Source organism: Phragmites australis, chromosome 4 (assembly GCF_958298935.1).
Source record: "Phragmites australis chromosome 4, lpPhrAust1.1, whole genome shotgun sequence".
Classification (NCBI taxonomy): Eukaryota; Viridiplantae; Streptophyta; class Magnoliopsida; order Poales; family Poaceae; genus Phragmites; species Phragmites australis.
Genome location: NC_084924.1, coordinates 16735895 through 16762943, shown reverse-complemented (window position 1 = coordinate 16762943; position 27049 = coordinate 16735895). Strand labels below are relative to the sequence as shown.

At 43.4% G+C, this 27049-nt stretch overlaps 1 protein-coding gene and 1 long non-coding RNA gene across 5 annotated transcripts; both read left to right on the top strand.

Annotated features, from left to right (window-relative positions):
* The first annotated feature begins 758 nt into the window (after positions 1–758).
* On the top strand, positions 759–3095 carry LOC133915840 (uncharacterized). 2 transcript variants are annotated; one of them, XR_009909398.1, is made up of 5 exons: positions 759–1050; positions 1509–1691; positions 1977–2191; positions 2270–2326; positions 2419–3095. It is a non-coding gene; the product is annotated as an uncharacterized LOC133915840 (long non-coding RNA). The 2 variants fall into 2 exon arrangements; XR_009909397.1 differs by having other exon boundaries at positions 1509–1611; positions 2419–3093.
* A 2249-nt stretch (positions 3096–5344) lies between these two features.
* On the top strand, positions 5345–13102 carry LOC133915839 (iron-sulfur protein required for NADH dehydrogenase, mitochondrial-like). 3 transcript variants are annotated; one of them, XM_062359182.1, is made up of 8 exons: positions 5345–5522; positions 5601–5724; positions 6398–6460; positions 11328–11425; positions 11832–11958; positions 12042–12127; positions 12379–12504; positions 12768–13102. In XM_062359182.1, the coding sequence occupies exons 1-8, from the start codon at positions 5448–5450 to the stop codon at positions 12936–12938; spliced, it is 870 nt and encodes a 289-aa protein (XP_062215166.1). In that variant the 5' UTR covers positions 5345–5447; the 3' UTR covers positions 12939–13102. The 3 variants fall into 3 exon arrangements, with proteins under 3 accessions (XP_062215166.1, XP_062215168.1, XP_062215167.1); XM_062359184.1 differs by having other exon boundaries at positions 6338–6460; XM_062359183.1 differs by having other exon boundaries at positions 5360–5522; positions 6398–6450.
* The last annotated feature ends 13947 nt before the right edge of the window (positions 13103–27049 follow it).

Genomic DNA, 27049 nt, shown 5'->3' with positions numbered 1-27049 from the left:
TTGATTGGTAATTGACTTTTTTTGTGCAATTACATTTTGGAGAATTTTAAATGTTGGACTGTTACAGAAGGATATAAGAAACTACATATTAGAGAAAACATGGCAATCTACAGTTTACCATTTTGCAGCTTATGTATCCCTGTCAGTACACCATGATATATTTTGGGCATGTTTGGTAGAGCTCTCCCTGATCCAAATTTTCTACAGGGAGTGATTCTCTAGAGGAAGTGATTCTGTGGCTGAAAGTGATTCTTTAAAATAAAATATGTGGAGAAAGTGATTCTGTGCGGAAAGTGAATCAGAAGAAACTGCTTTTTTCAGCTCCTCGGCTTCTAGTTCATCAGAGAATCACTCCCACGGATTCCACTCATAAAGATAAAAGCTGAAAACTGTTATTTGGCAAAGCTCTCTTGATTCCAGCCTGGAAGCTGCTCTGGGAGCTCTGTCAAATAGACTCTTATTCTACATGCATGATCATTATCTACCTTTTTTTCCTGAAAGAACAACCACCCTACTGTTCTTCACGCGCCAAAATCTAGCTTGACCTTCCATGCGATATCTGGAAGAACAAAACAACTCGGAGTAAATTAAGAACACTAAGGGCTCGTTTGGGAGCCTTAAATCATGCCGGGGTCTCTGCCTATTCCTGGGGCGAACAGCCACGAGGCGAGCTTTCCTGAGGCAGTTGACCGCTGCATTTGGATGCCCTCGTAACGGGTTTTTTTGGACCCGATCGGCATGCTTTCCATGGGGAAGAACCCACGCCTGCCTAGGTCGGGATCATTTCCCCATGTTGAGTCATGTTGCCTCTGCCATGCTCGCTCGCAACTGACGCCTCCACCATGCTTGCTTTCGAATGTCGTCACCTTTTCCTCCGCTCCTCCTCCACCTCCACCCCCACGTGTCCGCCTCGATCTCCCTGCCTTAGGCGCATGCAACGTAGATCCATCCTCCTCCGCCCCTGCCTTGAGCCGCCGCCTTGCTTGACCCATCATCCGTCCTCTCGCCCACCAGATCGGAGCAGCAAATCATCCCAGCTCGGTCTATCAGGTTCGTTTCCTCCTCTCCGCTGCATGGCCGTGAGGGATTTTGGCCCAACATGGAATGGCTCTCGGACTGGATTAGGGGATCTAAGCAATTGTCTTGATTTTTCTGATTTTCTTATTTCTGAGATTTTTTATCCGCTCTATTACCAAACTGCCACAGGAGAAGGGTAAGCAAGAGAAGCAAGCTATGCATTCCAACTATATCCTTTTCCCTCACTCTCTGATTTTCAATTATTTTCTTAAATCAATTTCTTGTCCACTCAACTATATCCAGCATTCAATACTGGTGGATATCCTTCCCTTTTTTTCTCTTGAAAATTCACTTGTCCTTGAATTTATATTGATTTATGCATATAGTAGGATAAGTTTCTACCGTTTTCCTTAAACGACACTCGAAAGAAACATTGATAAGACAATATATTTCAAATTTATATATTTATTCAGAGTGTCCTGATCTTGCAGACAAAAGGATACCTTGAGGGCCTTAGAAGTGACTACAAATTTGGAGTGTCCTAATCTCGCAGTCAACATATCCAGAGTGACTACAAATTTTGGATTTCCAGCTGTAATGCCTCATCTCGTACTTCAAAGCTTCGGTGTTGCTCTTGTTTTAAAGAGCATTTCCCACTGGTGTAGGATCTGATGGTAGTGATGTGGTGTTCGTTTGCCTTTAAGACATGGAGATGTTCTTGCTAAATATGTGATCGAATAATTTGTTGCTAAAGATATACACTTTTATTTATCTGCAATGTGTACATTCCATTCAGTAGCTCTCAAATTTTTATAGATGGAGACAACAATAATTTGAATTTATGGATGATCGTGTAATGTTGGTGCATATCTATGAAATTTTAGGATCTTGCATTGAGTTTCTCATTTTACTAAATATTTCAGAATTTTCTTGATTTTTTTCTTATTTTTGTTTTTCAGGATTTTTAACCCCTCGGTTCCCTAACCGTGGCAGAGAATATAAACCCAGACGGATTCCTCCACCAGGGAACTAAAATGCCATCTAAATCCTCTTTGGGGATATCCTCCTCAGGATTCCTCTTCTCATGCTTCCAAACAAAGCCTAAGAACATCCCAGCGCGAAACGAACAATATTGAGAATAGTAGAAGTTACAGCTTGATAAAATATGCGACTGGTTAGTTCACGGACGTGAGTCGATTTCTTTCATCTTCCTGTGTTTTGGACTTCAGTTGATGCGAGCTTTCCGCTGCAGGAATTATTGATAAAGTAAAATGATGGTTGGCATGCATGATATATATAACCGAGCCAGGTGAGAGAAAAGCCAATAACATTATTGTTTGAGCTTATGAGTAGCATTATATGGATTGATTATAACACAATTCCATGTCGATTATGGTTCAGTGTGAGCTTCATATATACATGCTCACATCAAGAACTCGTCATTTTCTCGTCCCTGACAAAAATGGATCTCAGTGGACTGGAAAACCGCCATGGTCTGCAAGAGTGGTTTACAACTGCTGGTTTACAGAGTACAGAGCAAAGACACTTGCACTTGTGGTAAGCACAGCACATGGTACCTGGTAAGTAACTAGCAGTTGCACGCAGTTACTTTAGAAAAAGACGTTTGCTGCGTGAAACAGCACAGACTTTTTTTCAATGTATTTCTTACTCGCCATGCATGAATCAGACGTCAAAAAGGCAAAAAAGGGATTGGGAAATTGACAAGCGATTGCGGGGAACTTGCAGATATGAGGTTTTTGAGTCTTTGACACTACCCATTATATACTCTACGGGTTCGTGCCTCGTCGATTCCAAACTAAGGGTTGATTCAATGAATAGACAAATTCATGCTTAAAAAATAAATGAAAAAATGGGGGACACATGGAAGATCAAATATCTAAGGGACGCTCTTAATTAATGTCACATTTCTCAATAAAAAGAGAGGTGGATAGGATTTTCTCTTCACTACTCCGGCCAGTTGATAAGAAAAGACCGGAGCGGGTCAAGGGGGCTAGGGGTTCCAGCCCTCCTACCGTCTCGCAGCCAATAATGATTTTTATGGATGAGGAAAAAGGAAGAAAGAGGGAGGGAGAGAGGTGAATGTGCCCCCACCTACTTAGCTTCTATGCATTCGCCACTAGAAAAGACATACATATCATACATGGAGTAGTATAGTTTTGAATGTTGCTCTATTTTTATGATGATACCATCCTCATATTTACATCTTATTTGAGCAACAGTACTCTCATGTGCATCATAAAGGAATGAACAAGACATTCAAGCTCACAAAATTTCATGTGTTCGCAGCACCAATTGTAGATTACTTTTGCTTTTATATGCTGAGCAGCGATATCACAATCTCTTATCAAGGGGTGTTTGAATTTCAAATGACTGGGAATTTAAACTCCTAAAAAATTCATTAGGTGGAGTACTCCCAAATCTTCCCCTCCCCACTAGGTAGGGGTGAAAATAGCTCAAAATCGGTCGGAACAATACTTCACCGTATTTGAAACCATGTTTTTTTGCCGAAAGCGGATTCAAATACGGATAATTTGGATACGAATATGAATAAAAAATGAATACGGCCAGCTCATATTTACCAAAACATGAAAAACCACTCAAATTGTATATAAGACCATAACAAAAACCACTTAAACTGTACCAACATGCCACTAGAGGAAGGAAGGAGAAAGTTTATATGACAAGCAACCACGTGGGATCCACGTTAGCATTGTTGCGTGTTTAAAACCATCATGGTGAAGTGAGAAGGTTGTTTTCCGATTTTTAATGTTGGGGGACCAAAGATATATATATATATATATATATATATATATATATATATATATATATATATATATATATATATAATATAGTAGTTGAATGACAAATTTTAGACTGTGGGAAGAGTTGGAGGACGAAAGATGGACATTTTCCAATTGAAAATTGCATAAAGCATGCAAATAAAGTTGTACAGGATATGGGGAAAAGTTCCAACGAAGTGTTTCAAATATTTCATTATATACATAATAAAGTTCCACAAAACAGGCTAAATTATTCCCATCAAGACATCAACAAGTTCGGTAAGGTAAATTTTGAAGTTCCGTAGATATAAGAACCAATGTTCTAGTAGTAGTAGATTAGAAAAAGTTACTGCTGATAAAAATAACTATAAAATACATACAGAAAAAGAAAGAAATAAAAAGAAAGATAATAAACAAACTAAATAAAAGAGAGAAGCTACCTGCCACAATTCTGACGTCATCCTGTGCGGAGGAGAGGTTTGCTGGTACGTACGGAGTTGGGCAATTAGATGGGCATTGGTCTCGGTTTGGGCCTGGTCTGCTTCGAGCCTTCGACAGAGGTAGAAAAGGAATAGCAGGCCAGGCTGGTTTCGGGGTCATTTCGAAAATATCCGAACTCAGACACTTCGCTATCTGATGTCGAAAATTGCTATGCTGATTTAAAAAATATCTAAAACCGATTTCGAGCTGAAATATCCAATACCAATTTTAAAAACTATTCGTTTTCGATTCCGACTTGGATCGGTTGGAAATTATCCGGTACGTTTTCACTCTTACCACTAAGTCACTACAGTAGAGAGAGGCAAAACTGCAGACGATCGTCCTCCGACAGTTCGTTGTCGATTCCGTCGGTCTCCCTTCTCCTCCAATATCCTCTCCGGTCTCACTGCTTATTTTCTACTTGTGGTTATCGAGCCAACTTTTATCCTATGCAATCACTGTTTCAGTGCCATGGTTTGAGATCAGCGGGGATGGTTGTAGCATGAACGTACGCTGCTAATGATCATAACTAACAAATTCTGACAAGGTGAGGACAACGCCGGTCTCCTCCTCCCTTCCACATGTTCTCTTTTCCCATCAACAAAAATCAGAGTCCAACCACCAAAAAAAAAAACTCAACAAAATTCAAGTCAATTCAAAAAATCTTCGAGATCAGGAACTTTCAACTAATTCAAGCAGAACTTTCAAGTTGACATGAGAAAAATTTCAACTGAGAACTTTTTTAATTCATCCCAAAAGCTTCCAAATTGATTTATAGGAGCTTTCAAATTGAGTCAAGACACTTCCACTTCAGAAACTATCAAATCGAAAAACTTTCAAATTAGTATACAGAAACTTTCAAATGATTTTACAAACCCTTTCTACGGTTAACCGCGCTTTTACGAGAAAACCCCTCAGCACCTGGAAGTTTTGCACAATAACCCCCCCGGGGGGGGCCGCCTCCTCCAAGCCCCGCAGGCCGAGCCTCCAATCGGAGGCGTTGGCTTGCGATCGGATGGCTTGAGAGGTACGAAGCAACTACACAGCAGCCGATTCGGTTCGAGGTCGAGGTCGAACATTCACGACACTCGACTTGCTGCTAGCCGCGCCGCCTGCTCCGCCGCCGTGCGCCCCTCGCTGAGAAAAAGGATGGAAAAGAGGTGCCTCTCGCTCGTTATGCGGCCGAATGATTTCCTATCGATGCTCCGGATCGCCTCTCGCGCGGTGAGACCAGAGATTTCAACCCCGAAACATTTTGCGTATTTTCTCCAAATTTACATCTCACCGCTCCTTCATGTCTAGGGTTCGCTCAGTGGTAGGAGATGCTACAGCGCCGCCGCAAAGGGCGGCCCCTCGATCGCCGGGGTTGTCGACATCATAGCGGTTGCCTCCGGGAAAGGCGGGGTCGGCAAGTCCACCACTGCAGGTCAAACACCCCCCCCCCCCCCCCCCGCTTTTTTTTTTTTTTTTCCTGTACACTGGAGTTGATGTTCGCTTGCGTTCTCCAGTTGTTTTCAGATTATTTATCAGGGCCTGTTTGCTAATGGGGTTTTGAAATCCAAACCCATAGGATTTAGTACAAATTTTAATCCTGAAAGTTCCCGGAGCTAACCCCTTACTCCAAACATTCTCTTAGCGCAGAAGGTTGTAAGGACGACGAGTTATGAATTGAGAGTTCACACTGATGTAGAAATGGTGCTGTACAGAATACTCTTCCCATTAACTGTCTTCAAGTAGAAATCATGCAAGACGATTTGTCCATTAACTAAATGAATTTGGAGGGGTTTGAGCAAGATAGATGCCAGCGATTTAGGTGTGTAATTTCTGCTTTACTTTTGATGGCAATGTAGTGGCTAGAAGGCTAGCAGTTGTCATATTTCTTGAGTTTGTAGTCCAAGCTCAAGGGTGTGAGTGAAACTTCTTTTTCTCAATCTAGCTGAACTAGTTAAAGTTGGTGGATTTATAGCATTCTTGCACAAACATAGTGGGCATGTGGCTTCTTACCTCCAAATTTCACCTTGGCACCTGTTTTCGTGCAGTTAACATTGCTGTGGCACTTGCCAAGGAGTTTAAGCTTAAGGTTGGTTTGCTGGATGCAGACATATATGGACCATCCATTCCCACAATGATGAATCTCCATGCCAAGCCGGAAGTAAGTGAAGGTATCAGTTGGATTTCTTTCAGCGCACACCATTTAGTACGCCATATGTTTCATTCTATTAAAACTTTCAAGGCTACTATGCTTTGCTAGCATTTTGGTTGCTGTGCATACATTTTTTAGGTTTTCTTTTATCATGATACAGTTGCATACTTGCGTATTCTAATCAATAAACATCGTTTTGTACTTCTGGATTTATCTGAATTGAATTATACCAGAGAAAATGAAGAAATATTGACTTGATTTAACCTTTCTAAAGTAAAAGAGTGAATTGCACAAAACTACAAGTATTGTGCCGTGTAACACAAAACTACAAGTATTGTACATCAATTTCACACAAAACCTGATTTTAATTGAATTCATTCAAAAAATAGTCTTATGTTTCTCAAAAAATCATAGAACTTTTTGTACATGTTGCATAATCCATGTGCAACCTATTTTAATTGGATTCACCCAAAAAGCATGTGTAGAATTTAAACTAAAATTCTCCAAAAAAGGCTACTTTCCTAACTCCTAACAATTGTTAATGCCTCAAATAAAATCCCAAAAATCTGGGAAAAATCACTAATATTTTTCTTATATGATGGATTAATTTCTCAAATTATTTTCAGTCTTAGGTTATATGGTAAAAAAAATAAGTTTCTTTGTAAGTATATAAATGGAGCATTATAAAGAAAATCACTCTTTCACTGTACAACATAGGGATGAAAATAATTTTAAAAATTATTACATCATATAATAATAATAGTGATTTTTTCCAAATGTTTGAGCTTTTATTTGAGGCCCGAGCAATTGTTAGGAGTTATAAAAGTAGCCTTTTTTTTGGAGAATTTTAGTTTAAATTCTACACATGCTTTTTGGGTGAATCCAATTAAAATAGTTTGCATATGGATTATGGAACACGTACAAAAAGTTTTAGGATTTTTGGAGAAATATAATACCACTTTTTGGGTGAATCTAATTAAAATCGAGTTTTGTGTGAAATTGATGCACAATACTTGTAGTTTTGTGTTACTAGTCACAATACTTGTAGTTTTGTGTTACAAATGTCACAATTATTGTAGTTTTGTGCAATTCACTCAAAGTAAAATTACAAGTAAATCTTGTTTTCGCTTTCAAAAGTTGTAGTTATTCAGTGTACTGTAATCTCGTTTTCGCTTACTACAGTCAGATATCCTATGTGTATCCAAATACAGAGAAGTAAAAAAAAAATCACTTAGTTTTATTTATTCATATTACTCTTTGTGGTCATCAGGCAAATGAAACAAAAGTGTGCTGACATTTCGTTATTAAATGGTGCTTAAGACTGCAACTAGGCTATAATGGCAGTTCCATTGTTTAGGTGATTGAATTTAAGTAGAAGAACAGCGAGAATTGGCCAATGCGGTAGTTTCAGTTCAGTTGAAACTGCAAAACATCTAATTTATTCCCTTTTGTCCAAATCAGTTTGATAAACTGAACTCCAGGCAGTCTCAAATTGTGATAAGGCAAAACATTTTGCATTCATCATGGCTTTAAACTACTACCTCCATTCCATAATATAGGTTCTTTACCGTTCCACAATGCAGGGCGCCAAGACTGGTACATTCTATTCTCTCAGATCTGCCCCTGCCTTTTGTATGCATGCACGTGGGCGATGAGTAGCTGTGCATTTAGTGAGTCGCGGCTTCATGCATGCCCTTTAGCTAGTGACGCCTCGTGAGTAGCTGCTGCAATTAGTTAAGCATGGCTGCAAGCGCTGCTGCATTTAGCTAGTGACACTTCGCGTAGATATGGTTCGTGAGGCCATCCGAGTCCACTTCGTCCCAGAAGTCCAAGAGGAGCACGCGCTCGGCGATAGAGGCGACAGCGACAGCTCGATGGAGCGAGGGCTTCGTCTCATCGAGGAGCACACCCATGCGGAGCGGAAGCTCGCCGGCAGCGACGAGGAACACGGCTAGGCGGAGCGTGCGTTCGCCGAAGAACATGGCCCCGCGCGGAGCGCGCACTCATCGGCAGCGACGACGGCGACAACTCGATGGAGCGAGCAATTCGTCTCGACAAGGAACACGGCTTGGTGGAGGGTGCGTTCGCCGGCTGCGACGACAGCGATAGCTTGATGGAGTGAGTGCTTTGTCTCGACGAAGAACACGCCCAGGCGGAGCGCGCACTCGCCGGCAGCGACGACGACGACATGCAGCAGCTACATGATTCCGAGCGTGGCACCGATGATGACGTCATGGGTGCGCGCGCACTTGCCGACAGTGATAATGGCGACAACTCGTTGCTACTTGACGACAGCGATGACGATGAGACATGGAGCTACGCGTGCTCCCTACAAACCACCCGAGGTGGCGAAGACAACAACGGTGCTCTCGCTGCCGGCGCCGCCACGACGACTACACGTGGACTGCGAGGATTTACGGCTTCGACTAATTCGATTGCACGGTAATCCTACCTGATGAAGCTTCTCTTCGTGCTTGGTGTATCGACATGGAATGGCTGGCTAGACACGAGAAAAGCACCAACGCCGAAGTCGATAACCTTGATGATTCAGTGTCGGAATCCATGGACATGGTCCCGGACTCCCTAGCAGACTATAGTTATGTCCCAGACACTTTCGGTGAATAGTGCAGTTCAAACTAAGATTGTTTCGTTCTTGCTACAAAACCTGTCTAAATGATGTTTTGTTGAATTTGAGTACTTCTTGTCTCGGTGAATGGTGGAGTTCAATTTAAGAATGTTTTGTTGCTGTTGTTGTATGTGGGTAGAAACTGAAATCCATAGATGATCATCCCATTACAGTTAAAAAAAACAAACTAGGGCATGTCATTCTAATTGAGGTACTCGATCGCTTGGTTTACAATTTTTGGATCACACTGCAAACTAATGGGAAGAATGTCATTCCTCTCTAGTGATTGCTTCTTCAAGTGTGGAATATGGTAGTGTTGCCCTCCTTTTTGACGTAAAATCTCTCTCATGCATGATTGGTGAGTGAGAAAAATACGGTTGCTCCTATCAACCGGATACTCGTCAAAAGCTTGGACAACCTTGGCGACTATGTCTTCAACATTACCCGGACATGACTTTTGAAACATGGCTTGAAGAGCTGCAAAAAAAAAAAAAAAAAAATAAAAAACCTAGGTCTAACACATTGAGATCAGGAGAGTTGGACGGCTGGCAAATCATCTTTATGTCAAAACCATCAGCAGCTGCCGCATGACAAAACTCGACATCATCGACTGCAATGTGCGTCCTAGCATTGTCCTGCTAGATGTATGAGTCTGCTGAACCTATGCCAGGTGTGCTCATGGCCACCGTGACCGTGACCGTCATCTTGACCCTCCTCTTCTCCTAGCCCATGGCCGGTGTGCTCCTCGCCGCCAACAGCACCACCATCCAAGGCACCACCTCCTTCGTTGTCTCTATGCACACGGTCGCGCGCACCATGTCCGTGGCTGTGCTCGTCAACGTGGTTTTCGGCACTATGCCCCGTGAGCCTGAGCCTGCGCATGGCGTGCTCATGGCCGGCGAGCCTAATACTGTCGTGGCCACGCGTGGTGTGACCGTGCCCGGTGTGACCTCAGTCGGCGAGCTCGAGCCTGCCGTGGCTACGGATGGTGTGAGCGTCACCATGTCTGGCCTGCCAGTGCCAGGAGTGCTCATGCCCATAGACGGTGAGCCCGAACCTACGGCTGGCGTGCTCGTGGCCGCTTTGACCGTGGCCGGTGTCTAGACCTTCCTCCTCTCCTTGTGCATGGCCGGTGTCCTCCTTGCCGGCAACAGCACCACCATCCGAGGCACCACTTCCTTCATCTTCATGCACACGGTCGCGTGCACCATCCCTGGCACCACCTTCTTCATCGACTCCATGCGCATTGTTGTCCCACTCGAGATCATAGTTCAAATCAATCACTGGTCCTTCAAACTCCTCAACCTCTTCCCAATTGATCGGTATAGTAGGAGAATTAAGGTCTAACCTAGCCATTGGTTTTGACCATCTACAGCTATGGTATTTATATGAAGAGGGAAGAGCAGAGAGGGAGTAGCTAGTTTATGAAATTTCAATGAATCTTTTAAATTTTCCTTCCCTCCATATCTCACTCAATCCGCCAAGTTTTCGATTGATTCACTACAACTGGCCATTTATGATTGGTGAGAAAGGTAGCATGCTCTAAACTTCACAGCAAATGGCCATGCAGGCAGCGACTGAGCTTATGAGCAAAGCGATGGAGCTGAGGAGCAAAGCACGGACGTGCGGCTGGAGCAATGTGCGGGCGCGTGGCTGCAGCAAAACGCGGGCGTCAGGCGGCAGAAAAGCGTGGGCGCGAGCCTATAGCGAAACGCGCGAAATGCATGCGCAGGGTTGGAAAGAAACGTGGGTGCGGGGCAGCAGAAAAGCGCGGGCGTGGGGCTGCAGCGATGCGCGGGCGCGGGATGGAGCGAAGCGCGAGCACGGAACTGGAGCGAGGCGACACAGCTCTTCGTCCGAAGTTCACCAGTTAAATTGATCTCCGTTTAATTAGGGGTAAATAAAGAATAAAATCTCCCGCTCACCATAGCCTTGGTCTCCGCGAAAAAAACTCCACGCCCTATATTATGAAATGGAGGTAGTATATAGTAGCTGAGTGGAGAGTTGAGTATAACTATTAGAGGTATAATTCTGCACTATTCTTCAATAGATGTATACCAATTAGCCTGCCAAGCCTGGCCTTTTATGATCCCCGGTCACCTGCCCCTGTGATTAGTAATTTCTAGTTGCTAACATGCCTATATTACCTATGTTTTTTTTTTGGTTGCAGTGCAAACATATTACCTGCCATTTTTCTTATATTGCATTCACCGTGGGTTCATTGTAAATTTGTAATTATCTCTTCTTGTTTTGTTTACAGACATGAAGATGGTTCCAGTTGAGAACCATGGAGTTAAATGCATGTCCATTGGTTTTCTTGTAGACAAAGATGCACCAATTGTTTGGAGAGGTCCTATGGTTTGTTTTTGCATGTGCTTCTGTTAACTTCTCATTGAACTGTAAAGTATTTTTCTTTTCTTTTGTCATTCTTATTGTGTAAAAGCATAAGTCAAAATGAACCGTTGAGACATGCAAATTAGCCTACAAGGACCTATTACTGTTGAAACAAGCTCAAGCCATACACTTGTTATTGCAGTTTGTGTTGCTTCCTGTTCTTGTACTTTTAGAGCAATTAAATTGGTCTGGGGAATGATTAGGAAGGGCTACTGGGCTAGTACTTTTTCATCCCTTGCAGTAGATATCGTAACAATCGAAATTTATCAATGGTGAACTGTTAAAATGACTATAGCTTCGCGTTTCCAGTTTTGTGTTCCTTTGGCAAATTCGGTGGTCCTAATACTACTTTTTTTTCTCTTGGTATCAGGTAATGAGTGCTCTTGAGAAGATGACAAGGGGAGTAGCCTGGGGGAACCTTGATATTCTTGTTGTTGATATGCCCCCAGGCACTGGTGATGCTCAACTATCGATGTCCCAAAGGCTTCGGTTATCTGGTATTTATACATTTGCCTATGAAGCTGCAAATGGTTGTTTGATACAGATTTTGAATTTTCTCATTTACATGTTGTTTCCGCAGGTGCTTTAATTGTTTCAACTCCTCAAGATATTGCCCTAATTGATGCTAGAAGAGGAGCCAACATGTTTCGTAAAGTTCAAGTTCCTGTACAGTTGATTTAACCTCAACCCCCCCCCCCCCCTAACTGCTTGTCCATATCATATTTCAAATACTATTTCAGATATAAATTTTATTGTTACAATTTACATTTCCCTTCGTTTTTGTCTATTTTTCCCACTTCCTCAGTTAATATGTTTTAGTTATTTGCATATTCATTTTACAATGCAAAATAGTTAGCTTCATGTTGCCTCTAATATTCCTAGTCTTCCCAGCACAACTAACCTTGTTATTTCTGCAGATTCTGGGGTTAGTAGAGAATATGAGTTGCTTTAAGTGCCCAAAATGCGGTGAGAAGTCTTACATTTTCGGGGAAGGTGGAGCTCAGAAAACTGCAGAGGAAATGGATATGAAATTACTTGGTGAGGTGAGTGAATCTTGTCATTAGTTATAACAATTATTCTCCTTGTGTCTTTTCTATCTGAGAAAAGGTTGAGATTTTTCTAGCATGATACTGTTACTTCAATTACTAGATAATAATGAATTTGGGATGTAGAGAATATTATGTTGAGAAATGAGAAGCCTATTTTTTTTTACTTTTGTGAATGATGGGGATACCAGTATACATATGTTCATGTGGTAAATATACATATGATCTAATGCTATCCACTGTTATTTTTTGTTCAATAGATACCACTTGAAATCAGCATCAGAACAGGTTCAGACGAAGGCAAACCTATTGTCATATCTTCACCGAACTCTGCATCAGCGCAAGCCTACATACATGTTGCTGAGAAGGTCACTCGGAGGCTCAAGGAGTTGGCCGAGGAGCGACTGATGGGCCCAGAAATCTTGCTTTGAGAATTCAGATGCCCATGTAAATGTGTTTTCCTGTTTCATGTGTAACCTTTTCGAGTTAGACCAGAGTTGCGAATGATGTACTCATAAGTAGAGTGCTTTTGCAAGGAACTTACGATACATCAGTGCGACCGTAAATTTTGCTCGAGTAAACCCTTGGTGCCAAACTTGTCTTTTGTATGCTAGAAGCATCGATACAGATACGTGTATCGGTATCGAACTGATATGGATATGAGGATACATCATTTTCTTATAAACTTAATATGTGGATATGTTTTACATTTAAAAAAAAGAGTAATAAGTTTGAAGTGCATGTTTTTATTTATATTATCTGAATCACTCAGAGGTTCCTATTACCAATATGTTTTATCAAACAAGACTGTTTGGATATAACTTATCAGTAATTTGTATATGAGATGATAAAAGTTAGATTAAATTATGCAATATCAATATTAATTTCTTTTATCGTCTTCACAATATGTAAAATTGTTTTCACTCTATATGAATTATAACTATTAGCCAATTTTGTTAACCAAATAACTTAAAAAAGGGGAGAGCCAGAGAGGAACTCACTGCCACTATGGTTAGGAGGGTGTTGCGGGCGACGGTTGGCATGCTAGGATGCAAGCGGCAACTGGCGTGCAGGACTGTGGGCGACTTGTTAGGTCATGTGGGTGCAAATGGGCTAGGCTGTATCACCAAGTATCGGAGAAGTATGCAATTGTGTACTCGAAATTTACATAATTATTTTTTTTCGTATACTAGCCGGATACGTATCCAACGAGTATCGATATTGGATACAATATCCGATACGGATATGATGCCTTCTTGAAGTATTGGTGTTTTAGAGTTGGCATGTTCTTCCTTCCTGTCAGTGTAATAGGTAATGGATCTCTCATGAGGTGGGTCTCATGCCACTAAGTGTCAGCCAACAGTAGGTATTGACAAGACCACGACCTCATCGCGTGACCAGGGCGAGGCTCATGCGACCAGTGGTCATAAAGCAAAATCATGTGACCAACCCTTGTTGGTCGCAGAGCAAGTACTCACCTAACCCGTTAAATCTCATTTAGTGCTATCTACTCAAGTGTTTTCCTTCCCCAGGCACTCCCTTTCGGCGAGTAAGGTCATGGATAGATGTGGTGTTGCAGTGACCTATCCAGTAGTATTTAATGCCGCTGGATGGTCTGACAGGTGAGTGTGACGACGTTCGGTGATGGTAGAGGGCATGCAGGATGACCAAAGCGGGGTGGGCGTGCTTACCCACTGTCATGATGAGCTAAGAATAGATAGGATTCGTCAGGTGTAGGTCTGTCATCTGTTTTGGCACGGTCCGTTTGTATGAACATATTTTCCCCTGGTATATAAAGGAGTGAAGACCTGGCTTGGGGAGGAGGGGAGGACATTATATAACAAGTTCGCCTAATTCATAAGAGAACGTAGGGCTATTATCCCACGGGAGGCCCGAACCTAGATAAATCCTGGTGTTCATGAGTCCAGTTTGATATACACCCACAGGAAATGTAAATCAATGCTCCCGTCGTCCGTGTATACCCAGGATTCATTGTCACATATTATCCCTGACAGTTGGCGTGCTAGGTAGGGGGTGTTTTTTCGCGTTTCTTCAAGTATTGATACTATGGTTGGGCTACCCATGTTCGAATACCCGAATGTTGCGGAGTCCCGTTTCGAGGACCCCGGCTGTCGCGAGGTCTTCGTCATGGGGTATGGCCCAAATAAGCTTGATGTGCTCCAAGCATGGGACACCGAACCGGAGTCTGAGGATTCCAAGCCCGAGCAGGAGGTTTGCATGATGGCCCATGCAGCAGGGGCAACAGCGACACTCGTGTCACGAGAACTGGAGGCAAGCCCTAAGCTGTAGGCCAAGAGGGAAACCAGCCCGGTGCCAGGCATGCGAGAGGTCCTACTTTGCCCCAGCAATAGCAATGTCGCTTGGAGGAGCACCCGCGTGAAGAGGAGACCATGGCAGCGTAATCTTCAAAGTCGTCACGCCGCACGAGGAACACGAGCACCGGGGGCTCCCCCTCGCTATGTATCACCACTCCGCGGTCAGTAGCTCGACTACGTGGCCATGACCCCCGCACAGAACCTGCAGACTACACGGGTATTTCTTAGCCACCCGCCGGTGGTGGTACTGGAGGGTTCGTCGGTAGCGTTATGGCTACGTGATCTCGCGCTCTTGGTAGAGATCGCCCAGCGCCAGACCGTGGCAGCTGCCACCCCGTCCACCGTAAGGAACAATCGGGATGGTGGCCAGCCGAGTTCATAGTGGACTCCGCGGCAAGAGGGAACCCACGCTCCCTCAGTAGCAGGGAGTACAAGGAGACCCACACCATGCCAGGGCAGTCCAATTGCTGACCTGCGCGACTCGCTCTGCCATGTAATTTGGGGTTAGAGGGCCACCCGGAAACAGGAAGAGTGTGCCCGACGAGAGGAGGAAAAGGGCAAGTAGCCCTTCCACTCACCTTCCCCTCACCGGGAGGTGTCTGTATCACCCAAAAATCCTAATCTGGGTTAAGCAAGCATAATCACCATAATTTATGCTTTGCGCAAATTCCGTCACATGTATATTTGTACTTGTGAGCAGAAATGGTCTAGGGATAATTAGAAGTACCCCTTAGGCTTTGGAAAAGAAGAAGAGAAGGAGAAAGGGGGAAAAGGAAAATGAAGACAATGTTTTCAGCACAAGACCGCCCCTCACGGTCTGACCGCCAGGGCACAGAAGGTTTTGAGCACAAGACTGTCCCTCGCGGTCTAACTGAGACCCCTCGCGGTCTGACCACCAGGGTGCAATGGGTTTTGGTTTAAATCCCATCGACCGACGTTCACACCTCTCTCTCTTCCATTTCACTCTCGCTCACTTCGCCAAAAGAGAGCGAGAACAGGAGAGATCACCCCGATGTCCCAAATGGCCAGAGATCGATGGAGAGGACTCCCCCGACATTCCAAAGGACTTCCTCGAGTTCCTCCCCCTCTTTCCATCGCCGGAGGCACTTTTCCCCGAGTCTTCTCCATCTCAAGCCTAATGACCACCTCGAGGCCTGACTTGCAAATCGGAGCTTCCCCGAGGAAAATCAATCCAATACAAAGCTCCCCTACGCCACGGTGAGCATCCCATTTTTTCGCCGAGGAAAATCAATCCAATACAAAGCTTCCCCGAGGAAAATCAATCCAATACACTACCATTTTTTCGCCGTTTTTTAGCTCTATTCGGTCTCCATCTTGATTTGGATGAGTTCAACCCTAGCTTTAGATCCTGTTCATGGGGTTTCTTGAGTTTGGTTCGGTGCATGTTGTCCAAACTACCCTAAAACACTCCACTAGTGTTACAGAGCGTTTTGGTACCTTTTGTGTTTGAAGGCATTGCTGGTGACCTTGCTGAGGTGGCGTAGGCAGTGTCCCGCAGTCTGACCACCAATAGGGCTAGTCTGACCTCCAGTGAGACTAAGTCGCTCGGACTGACTCCATAGTTAGGAGTCAGATCGCCATCATGGCCGGTTTGACCGCCAGACCTACTCATTACCATTTTTCCCTCTACTTAATTCCGACGGTCTGACCGCCAAACCCTCGGTCTGGCCGCCAGCCGTCCAGTACCCAGTGAACTTAGGATTCCTTAGATGAGGTTCAAACCTTTCGTCTCTTGTGTCATTGGCTTTCGTTTATGAATGCTTTCGAGACATGACGCCTTCCATATCAATTCATGATCATGCATCATAAGAATATTTCTTTTTCCTCATTTGTTGGTTTATTCAGTGCATTCTTGATTGTTTAGAGAGTGACGTGCCAACGGTTCGCGTGGTTGAAGCCTACACCGAACCAGAATTCGTGAGGGAAGCGCTATAACAACCAGGCAAGCATCTAAGCATATTCTACCTTTTACTTTGGATCATGTGATGTCTAAATTGATAAACTATCGCTTTATGCATGTTATGCAAGTTAGCGAGTTAGTGTTGAGTTCTGTGGGTAGAACCTATGTTGATGCATTGTTCTTACCTTGACATTGATGATCTCAATCCTTGTAATCTGGGAGTAATCATATTGATGTTTAACTTAAAGGTATACATTATGCTTAGCAATGCATAGGTCATCGGTAGAAGTTAAGTAGTGGTTTGACCATCGTTCGCGAGCTTTGGGCTTGTTAATGTTCACAAAGTTCATGATGATATTGGTTTGTATGAGTTGTGAGGATGAGACGAGATGTGGGCGGTGCTAGGATTAGGTCAAGAGAGGAACCCAAATGCCGCAGACCTCTTGCATCGATTAAACATTGTCTGTTGTTGCACTTGGATTTAGCACTTTCCGTACTTACCACATATCCGTATATGGGACGGATGAGCTGAATATCTTTGTAGTTGTGATCCTTTGGTGTGCAAGTCTATGGTCTTGTGGGAATAATAGACTTGTAGAGGTATCTAGTTTACTCAGGGAGTAGTTCTTGATGACCTCCACACTTATAGACGCATGTTCAAACGGTTGGAGCTTATTGGGAAAGGTTGTCTCGAGTACCCCTTGTGTGGACTTTAGCGGGTCGCACAAACCGAATGGTCATTGTGTCATGTGGATAAATATGTACCCCTGTAGGGTGTAAGATCAATTCGAATTGACGTGCTCTTGGTCATGGAACGCTTCTGTCTATTTGCATCAAACGTAGAGTTTCGATGTGGGAAGTGGTTGTGATGGTTGAGTTTGGCTATGAGACGGTTCCTTGTGCAGATATGTTTACTATGTTGATCCCTGGATAGGAGGGTACATTTGTTTAAGTTGTAGGTGCTCACATTCTTGTGTCAAAATTGTTTTGCATATGAATTCAGTTAACCTTATGGTCGATTCCTTGCTAATTCACCCCAAATACATTATCCTTAGAGTTGGGTTATTATATGTACCTATTATGGATTAAGTATTGTGAGTACCTTCATACTCACGTTGTTTTGCTGTACAGGTGAGGAAGAGTTAGTGTTCGGCTACTTCACGCCTGTCGGCATTGGCAATAGGCGAGAGTAGTGCTATCTACTCGTGAGATGTCGTTTTGTGGTGGTGCTTATGGGCACATGGCACTACCCATCTTTTGTCTTTCTCATATTTGTTTTTCGCTACATAGTGACTCTAACCAACTAGGAGTTAACTGTCTTTTGTCCTTCTAGTGGTCGTGTTATTTAAATTATGGAGAAATTGTAATAACTTAAAGATTTGTAATATAATTTTATTATTCGCTCTTTATGTGATGAATCATGTTGTAAAGGCTTGTGTTCCGATCTTGAGTATAAAACACTTATCGGGACTACCGGGATTGGATTCTGGTTAATTATTGTGGTTGTAATTTTGTAAATGATCGCCATAATGATTAATTAGAATACAATTTGGACGGTTCCTCACAACGTGGGACTCCTCCATCCCCTCGCCATGGTCATGAGACTGTCAGCTCTATCCCCGATCGCATGCTACACACAGCGAGCGGCTGCCCGTTACAAGTTCAGGCTCAGCAGCGAGAGTTGCGCTAGCCGAACAAGTTTTGGCCAGTCCTAGCTAAAAAATATGATGACTCAACCAACTCAGAGTAGTTCCTACATATCTACACCACCATGGTGCAGGCCACGGGAAGCGATGGGAAGGTCATGGCAAACTATTTTCTAACCACCCTGGCCGGTTCAGCACAGTCCTGGCTGATGAATCTCTCTCGCGGGTCAATTCGTCTTGAGAATACTTGTGCGATCAGTTTGTCGCCAACTTCCAAGGGACCTACGCCCGACCAGGGGTCGAGGATGACGTGTGTCAGGTATGGCAACGGCATGGCGAGCCACTGTGAGACTACATCTGGCGTTTCACCGAATGCTGGACAACCATTCCGTGGTTATATTGTTTCGGAGGGGGATTAGAGACTAGAAGATGGTCGAAAAGCTAGTCACTAAGGAGGTCTGGAGCACCACTAAGCTCTTCGAGCTCCCAGATAAATGCGCGCAAGCCGCTGAGGCCCGAGAACACTAGATTGAGCCGCAGCCAACCTTCGACCGGCCCGCTTCTTCTAAAGGAGTCGACCGAAAGGAGAAAACCACTTTTGTAACACCCTTCAAAGCCTTCTATTATGTAAAGATGCCTTTTGGCTTGAAAAGTGCTGGTGCCACTTACCAATGGTATATTCAGCTCATCCTTCGACCACGGCTCAATAGGAATGTCAAGCCATATGTCGATGATGTGGTTGTGAAAAGTAGGACCAAGGACGACTTGGTCGCAAACCTCCAAGAAACGTTTGACAACCTTCAGAAGTACCGCTTGAGGCTGAACTTGGAGAAGTGCACGTTCAGAGTTCCATCAGGAAAGTTGCTCGGTTTCCTCGTGTTTAGTCGAGGCACAGAAGCAAACCCTGACAAGATTAGAGCTATTGATCAGATGGGATTCCCGACTAAGTTAAAGGAAGTTCATAAACTAACTGGGTGCGTGGTAGTGTTCAGTAGGTTCATCTCCAGGATGGGAGAGAAGGGGTTGCCACTCTTCAAGCTTCTGAAGAAGAACGACCACTTCTTGTGGACACCAGAAGCAGGGGCGGCCTTCCAAGATCTTAAAAGGTACTTCTCTTCCCCTCCTGTACTGAATGCTCCTCGACCAGACGAGGAGCTCCTGCTCTATGTTGCAGCTACCCCACAGGTCGTGAGCACGATCCTGGTCATCAAAGGAGAAGGTCTTCAATGACCAGTATACTATGTCAGTGAAGTCCTATACGATGCGAAGGCTCGGTACCCACAGGCAGACAAGCTGCTATACACTATGCTAATGGCCTTTCGCAAGCTCAGGCACTACTTCCAGATCCATAAAATTAAGGTAATCTCCTCGCTCCCGATTAGGGAAATTTTCCACAACAGGGATACAGCAGGGAGAATAGCAAAGTGGGCAGTAGAGCTCAGGAGTTTGATATTCGGTTCATCCTCTGAACGGCTATCAAGTCCCAGGCGCTAGTCGATTTCGTGGCAAGTGGTCATCCTTTGAGCCCGAGAATGAACAATGACCTAAGGTAGACGAGCACTGGACCATGCACTTCGACGGGTCGTTCATGCTAAAGGGTGTGGGAGCTGGAGTGGTCTTGACATCACCAACCGGTGACACCCTCAAGAGCGTAGTTCAATTATGTTTTCAGGCCACTAACAATGTTGCAGAAAATGAGGACCTCTTGTCACGAATGAGAGCAGCCTCTGCACTTGGTATAAAATGCCTACTAGCAAAAGGGGACTTACTACCGGTCGTAAACCAAGTGCAAAAGGAGTTTCAGTGCTCTGACCCGACAATGGCGGCATACCTCGCTGAAGTGAGAAAGCTGGAGCGACGCTTTATCGGTTTCAAGGTTAAGCATGTCCTCCACAGGGAAAACTTCCTCGCCGATGAGCTAGCCCATCTAGCTTCTTCTCTCGAACCTGTCCCAGTTGGAGTCTTTGAAAAAAAAACTCACATGACCATCCACCATGGTCTCGGGACAACGTGAAGGGGATACTCCGCTTGGAAATGGAGCACCCGAGGTAACACCTTTGGAGGCAACGCCTCCCTTGGTGTAGTCCTCAGGCAGCCATCATGTGGTCACCATCTTGATTCATGTACGACCTGGATGGATCAATCTTAGCATACCTTCAAAAGTGAGCGGTCCTTGATGATGATGCGTCAGCAGAAAGGGTCATGTGGCAAGCCCATAGATACTCCTTGGTAGAAGGATGCCTTTACCACAGGGGGAGCAAAATGGCTTTTTACTGAAATACGTCACTCAGGAAGAGGGGAGCACAGTGCTCTCTGATATCCAAGGAGGCATATGTTGTAGCCGTGCTTCATACTACACTCTAATTGGAAAAGCATTCCTGCAAGGATTCTATTAGCCCACGGTCTTCCAGGATGCTTGTGAGCTGATGAAACGGTGTGAGCCATGTTAGTACCATGGCCGTCATACAAACCTACCAGCCCAAGCACTACAAACCTTACCACCCTCTTGGTATTTCGCTGTTTGGGGGCTCAATATCGTAAGACCGTTCCCCAAGGCCCTTGGTGGTTTTGAATTAATGTTTATGGTGGTCGACAAGTTCACTAAGTGGATTGAAGCTGGTCCTGTAAGGAAAATCACCGCCACAGCGGTGATTAAGTTCATACGAGGGTTGGTAGTGCGGTTTGGGAGTCTAAACCACATAATTACAGACAATAGGACTCAGTTCGCCAGTAGCGCTTTCAGAGACTACTGCGAAGAGATCAAAACCAAAGTTTGATACACGTTGGTCGCACACCCCCAAAGCAATGGACATGTCACAAGGGCGAATGGGATAATGTTGTATGGGGTCAAAACCCAGGTCTTTGATTGGCTTAAGAGCTATTCGAGACGCTGGGTGGATAAACTCCCCACAGTACTTTGGTCACTACGTACGACCCCTAGCAGGCCTACGGCCGAAACTCCCTTCCTCCTATTTTGGCGTTGAGGCAATGCTCCCCTGGGAGATTGCCCTCCAATCTCCTCGAGTGACCAACTATTGGACGATGACCAGGTGAGGTGACGATAGGATGACATAAGCCTGATTGAAGAGTTTCGCGATCGCACTCTAATTTGAGTATCCCGATACCAACAGAGCCTTTGGCGCTACCACAACTGTAAGGTGTGGGAGCAAACACTGGTTGTAGGTTGCCTTGTCCTTAGATAGATTCAGAATAAGGCAGGCCGAAACAAGCTGTTGATGATAAGATTTAGCATATGTAATGGTCATTACAGTGTTGATGATGAGAATTTAAAGCTACTACTGATTTAATTAATGTTTGGTTTTGAATCGAAAGGCAGAGTGCTCTGATCAGGAAAGATTGTATAAGGTCGGGGGGGTAACTGCAGAGGATGACAAAGTACAACAATGAATCTCGAAGCTTGTCGAAGGTGTCCAGGTGGTCTACGATCAGGTGGTATCCATCTAGATGGCATCTAACCAGGTTTCTGGTCGAGTGGTCTCTGTCAACAAAGTGACCACCGACCAGTGACCACAGCCGGTGACCACGGCTAGCGACCATGACCACGACCATCGACCAGTGACCACCGACCAGGAGACCACAAACCATGACCACCGACCAGGCAGCCACCGACCATGGTGATCTCTGAACATGGTGAATCTCAACAGTTGGTCTTCGAACAAGTGGAAGAACTGGTTGAATTCGAGCACATGGATACATCGATCAATGGGTCTCTAAATAGGTAGTCAAAACGATAACGTAGTATGCAAGCAGATGTTGGGGTCGAGTATGTACTTGAATCCAAGAAGGTCGAACTGCAATAAAGAATATTCGGGTAGATATATAGGAATTTACATGGTTGAATAGGAAAGATATGTTAGTTATAGAATGTTTGGAGATCAGAAAGTATAGTCGAATAATATCTGTAAGCCGTGTTCGGTTTGAATTGGAAGTCCTAATCTTTTACAGTTAAGACCTGACCTTTAAATATCAGAGAGTCATGACCGATTAAGAATCATCATCCAATCGATCAAATATAATTTACATTACCTTTTCATTTTGCCTAGCTTTTATAGTCCCTTTCTCTTTTCCAATCTACATTTCTATCTATTCTTGATCTCGATGACCAAGGACAAACCGTCGACCATCTGCACTCTGATGAGGTCCTTCCCGAGCATGGGTGATAATGAAGGTCCGATGATGCAACGCCACTACCAGGGCATCCTGGGTGTTGCTTGCTGGATATTGCACATGCGGTGCTCGGTGTTCGGTGTGGCATCTTTTCGCATCAATACACTTTTCGACAACTCTGCTAGGGAATTGAAGCTTTCAGCTATAATCAATGTGGCCAAAAATTAATCAAGGGAGCATTGTTACATCTGCTCTCATGGTAACGGGACTGCCAACTATCTGCACCAAGCCCGAGGTACATCCCAATGTAAGTAGCACACTTACCAAAGATATGGTTGCTCAATTAGTTGGTACTGTTGTGGCTAAACATTGCGAAAGAATGGTTGAGGGTTTAGATTTATCTATCCATGTTAGGGCTTTAATGTTTCAAGTACTAGATGAGCAGCGTCAAAGACAACTCCTATTACATGACGTTAGTACTCCAAATATTAATTCTTTTGGTAACATGCAACATGATTCTATGATTCCCAGTTCATCGGCAATGCTTACACCACTTAGGACATCACAAACTAGAGTGTCGATGAATGATCAACATGGCTGGATTGAGATGATGAATTCGGTAAATTATTTCAAGCTACCATTTACTGGTAATATTGATACCATGCAACATGGAAGTTTACATATTAATTCATCGGCTATGTTTTCATCTAACGTGTTTATGCAATGAGTTACATCGATGAACAATATATATGGCTAGAATGATATTAGCGATTCAATACTTATGGTAGGCCATCTAGACCAGAGGTTGCGTCGCAATATTCATTTAACTTGGCCACATATTCGGCTAGTGATGGACGAGTAGTTGAGTTAGTAAATATGCAAGAGCCTAATACATATGCCTCGGTTATGAGTTATAGCCGAGTTGTTGAGAATTTGACGAGTGTACATACACCTTAATATCACGCTACAACCTATGCTATGCCTTATACATTACCACAGGGTTCCGATATTCCACACGAGTCATTGCCGAAAACAAATTTTAGGGCTCCTTTGCAAAATACTACATATATGCAGCCCCAAAGCTATGAAACATCACGATTATGCGCTGCACTTAATGCTTCCACTTCGATTTTAGATTATAGCTGAATAAACGAAAAATCAGCAAACATGTATGAACCTGCATGCAACACTGTGGCATATAGTTCACCTTCATGCGTACCTTATTCGGATATTGGGCTGGAGCAACATGAAGAAAATTCTGGTTGCAATAATGTTACGGAAACAGTGCATACAACTGAACATATGCCTAGCTTGAATGGTGCTAAAATAGTGAATTCGGCTGGGGGCAATTTGATACGAGAAAAGGAGTTTGGGCTTCATCATATGAAGAGCCAAATTCAAGCTCAAAGGAACAGGGGCCAGCTATTGTTTCTAATTTGTCGATCACAGATAAAGGCGTTTCGATCGTACCCATGAGTATAGCTGACATCAATAGTGGCAACATGTCCACGCTTGATGGATTATCTAAAGGAGATCATAGCGCGATTGAAGCAGAATTACAAGAACAGTGGAAGAAGATGCTTGCATGCTACAAGAGGTACAATCTGCAAGTACATTATCAGTTTCCCAATCTAATTCTATAGTTTCAGTAGATAGATTTATTGGTGATACTATCCTTAATGATTCTGAAAGATTGGGTAAAGAAGGTAATGTAAATAAACTATCAGGTTCGAGTACAAATATCGAAAAGCCGATTACTATTGCATATGAAGAGTCGGTTAGCGAAAAGGGAAATATATCAGTAACTACTAAGGAAAAAAGAAGAGTTGTTGGTTGCTAAGCATAATGAAAGGGAATTGTCGATTATAATAACCGAACAACATTTTGGTTTGGTTTCAAACCCTACAGTTACGCAACAAGACATAAGAGTTGAGCATGATAATAGTTTGGATACTAGCTTGAGCAAAGTCATAACAACAGCTACAGCCGAACGAAGGAATAATTTGGATGTTTCTAAAAGTAAAAAAGAAATGCCCTCGCTACTTGAAGTCAAACTGTGTATAGAGTATAGAGGTGTTAATAAACAAATTGATAGTGTGTTGCAAGGGGAATTTGAGATAGAACTTGATAATACAATATCCATATGTAGAAGACCGTACTCTGTTCATGATAATGTGGTCCCATACCTGCGAGGATTTGAAGTACTAGAGCTTGCAAGTAAGGATAATAGAATCACTATGGAGTTTGTCGGCCAAGTTATTTTGCCATATGAGGAGGCCGGCAATAGTGATATATTAAAGTTATAATTATTTGTGTCATCTTTGTCAGACATTGTATTTGTGTGGGTTACTTTACTTGTTCTAAACTCGGTCTACACTTGGTCACTAATGGGGCATAAGTTTTGAGATTATTTCAGATTTAGAGATACAAGGCCGAGGCTGAAGAAATTTAAAGATACCAATATTAGTGTGATGGAAGATAATTCTAAAATATTGGGCAATGATTAATCAGTTGATGAAAGATGATTGAAGTTTCTTGAAAGTCCAAAGATGCAAGAAGGTACTCGGTCATTTCCCGTCAACATGATGAAACTTGAGAGTAAAAGTGTCCTAGTTTGGCCATCTCAGGCTAAGTCTACAGAAGACAGGGATATGGTTATTAGAGAGGAACTTCGAAGGCCTTCAAGAGAGAATGAGGATCTTTTGGGAAAGGTGCAAATTGAAAATACTCCAGAAGGCCGCAAGTCAATATCAACATCAAGTTTTAGGGGGTACAAGAATGTTAAGCTGAAGAAGTCAAAATAAAAAAGCCAGAGGTTGGTAGACAGAAAGTTAATAATAACAAGAACAGTGATATGAACAGGACTAAAAGGCTGAAGACTACATTCAAGGAGCTTCTGACTAAGTATGAAAAGTAAAAGACCGACAAGGTAAGTGCTAGTCAGTTTAATAATTTCAGATGACTGAGGTCATCATCAAAGCAAGAATTTGGCGATCAACATTATCAATAGAAGAGTGTCAATGAAGATGTTCAGTTTCCGTCATATAGACCAACAATGCCCATGCCTTGGGGGTATTATCCAGTTGTGTGTTCCTCCTTGCTGGGCATGGGGTTTCAACGGTATATCACCACCTCAAATGCATTCTACTTCTTTTCATTCGAGATGGGTGCTGACAAGGGAACCCGTGTTTGATAAATCATCATGACACTGCTAATGGGGTTACCTAACAGCCATGTCACAATAAATCCTAACAATGACTGTTTTGATCAAAGAAATCAGTCTAATAATAAATGAGCGAATAAAGTGGTTAGGAAAGTGTATCGTGTCAAGGATAATGGAAATTCTGATGGGCAATCCAATTTAGTTTGAAAGGAGGAAAGGCTAATTGATGTTGTTGCAAGGTCGGTTATTATGCGAGGCAAACGGGATGAAAGAGATACGATGTAACACCCTAAATTTCAATTTTTGTAATAGTTTAAAATTTTGCTAGAATTTTAAATATGAATTGCAATTTTGTTTAATAGAAGAAATTAATTTCTAAATTTAAATTTGACATAGGTTATATAAGTTTGACATAGGTTATATAACTCTTGGAACATAGCACAGTTGCGTAAGTTCTATGTATAAGGCTGTTAAAAAACGAGCCATTTTTTTTTCTCTTTTTTTGTAGGATCTTCCGGACGAGTATGGAATATGGCTTGTAAGTTTTTCAATTCGAAGAAAAAATTCTCTATTTTACAGGATCTCCTAGACAAGAACGGTCTCACATCGGCTTGTAAGTTTTTCCAATTCAAGGGTCAGACCGCCTGGTCGACCGCTTTCCTATCGACTAGATGGTCAGGGGCTAGAATGATTTAGGTTTTCCTTTTTAGGTTCCTTTTTATGATGTCACTTTATTTTGACTGATCGCTCACGTGGAGAGTGCCAAATCGATTGGGAAGGAATGAAACTATCACTCGCTTAGTATCAGGGATATGGATGGCTGATGGATACCGATTACGAGGCCACAAGTCCAAACTCGGGTCGAGCACTGGTAAACACCGAAGGGCTTGTAGGGCTAAGGGCTATCCTAGGCACCACGAATGTAGGTAGTGAGTAGTACGGAAAGCTGGGATCAACCCTTGATAGTTGGCGCACCTCGAGGTTCACTTTGAAGGATCTCTCGCTCAACCGTAAACCCAAGCTCGTACTCAGCCACCGCCTCCCGACTACGTTGGTCGTTGATGTCATCAATGGTGGTGGTCAAGGGCTCAGAGCGAGCAAGTGATTCGGTTATTTCGGGGACTCTACGACCACAGCAGTGACACAAGCCCATCAAAGAAATGAAGAAGATAAATCAGGTATCATTCGAAATTAAACTACAGACTGGTGTTTACTCTTCCTTGGTCTCCACCTGGAAGAGAGACCATATGAACTCCAGTGCCCCTTTGCACTCTGCCTCCAACTTCAACTCGGCTTCAAGGCTGGCGGTCACGACCCCCTCCCGGACGATCTCAAGGTTGATGTCGAG

Bases quoted from the DNA above. Each gene is read 5' to 3' on its own strand.
- LOC133915839 (XM_062359184.1), top strand. From the start codon at position 5,448: ATGGAAAAGAGGTGCCTCTCGCTCGTTATGCGGCCGAATGATTTCCTA. The intron at 6,461-11,327 runs GTATCAGTTGGA...TTTTGTTTACAG, and splicing joins CAAGCCGGAAGTAAGTGAAG to ACATGAAGATGGTTCCAGTT. The intron at 11,959-12,041 runs GTATTTATACAT...TTGTTTCCGCAG, and splicing joins CCAAAGGCTTCGGTTATCTG to GTGCTTTAATTGTTTCAACT.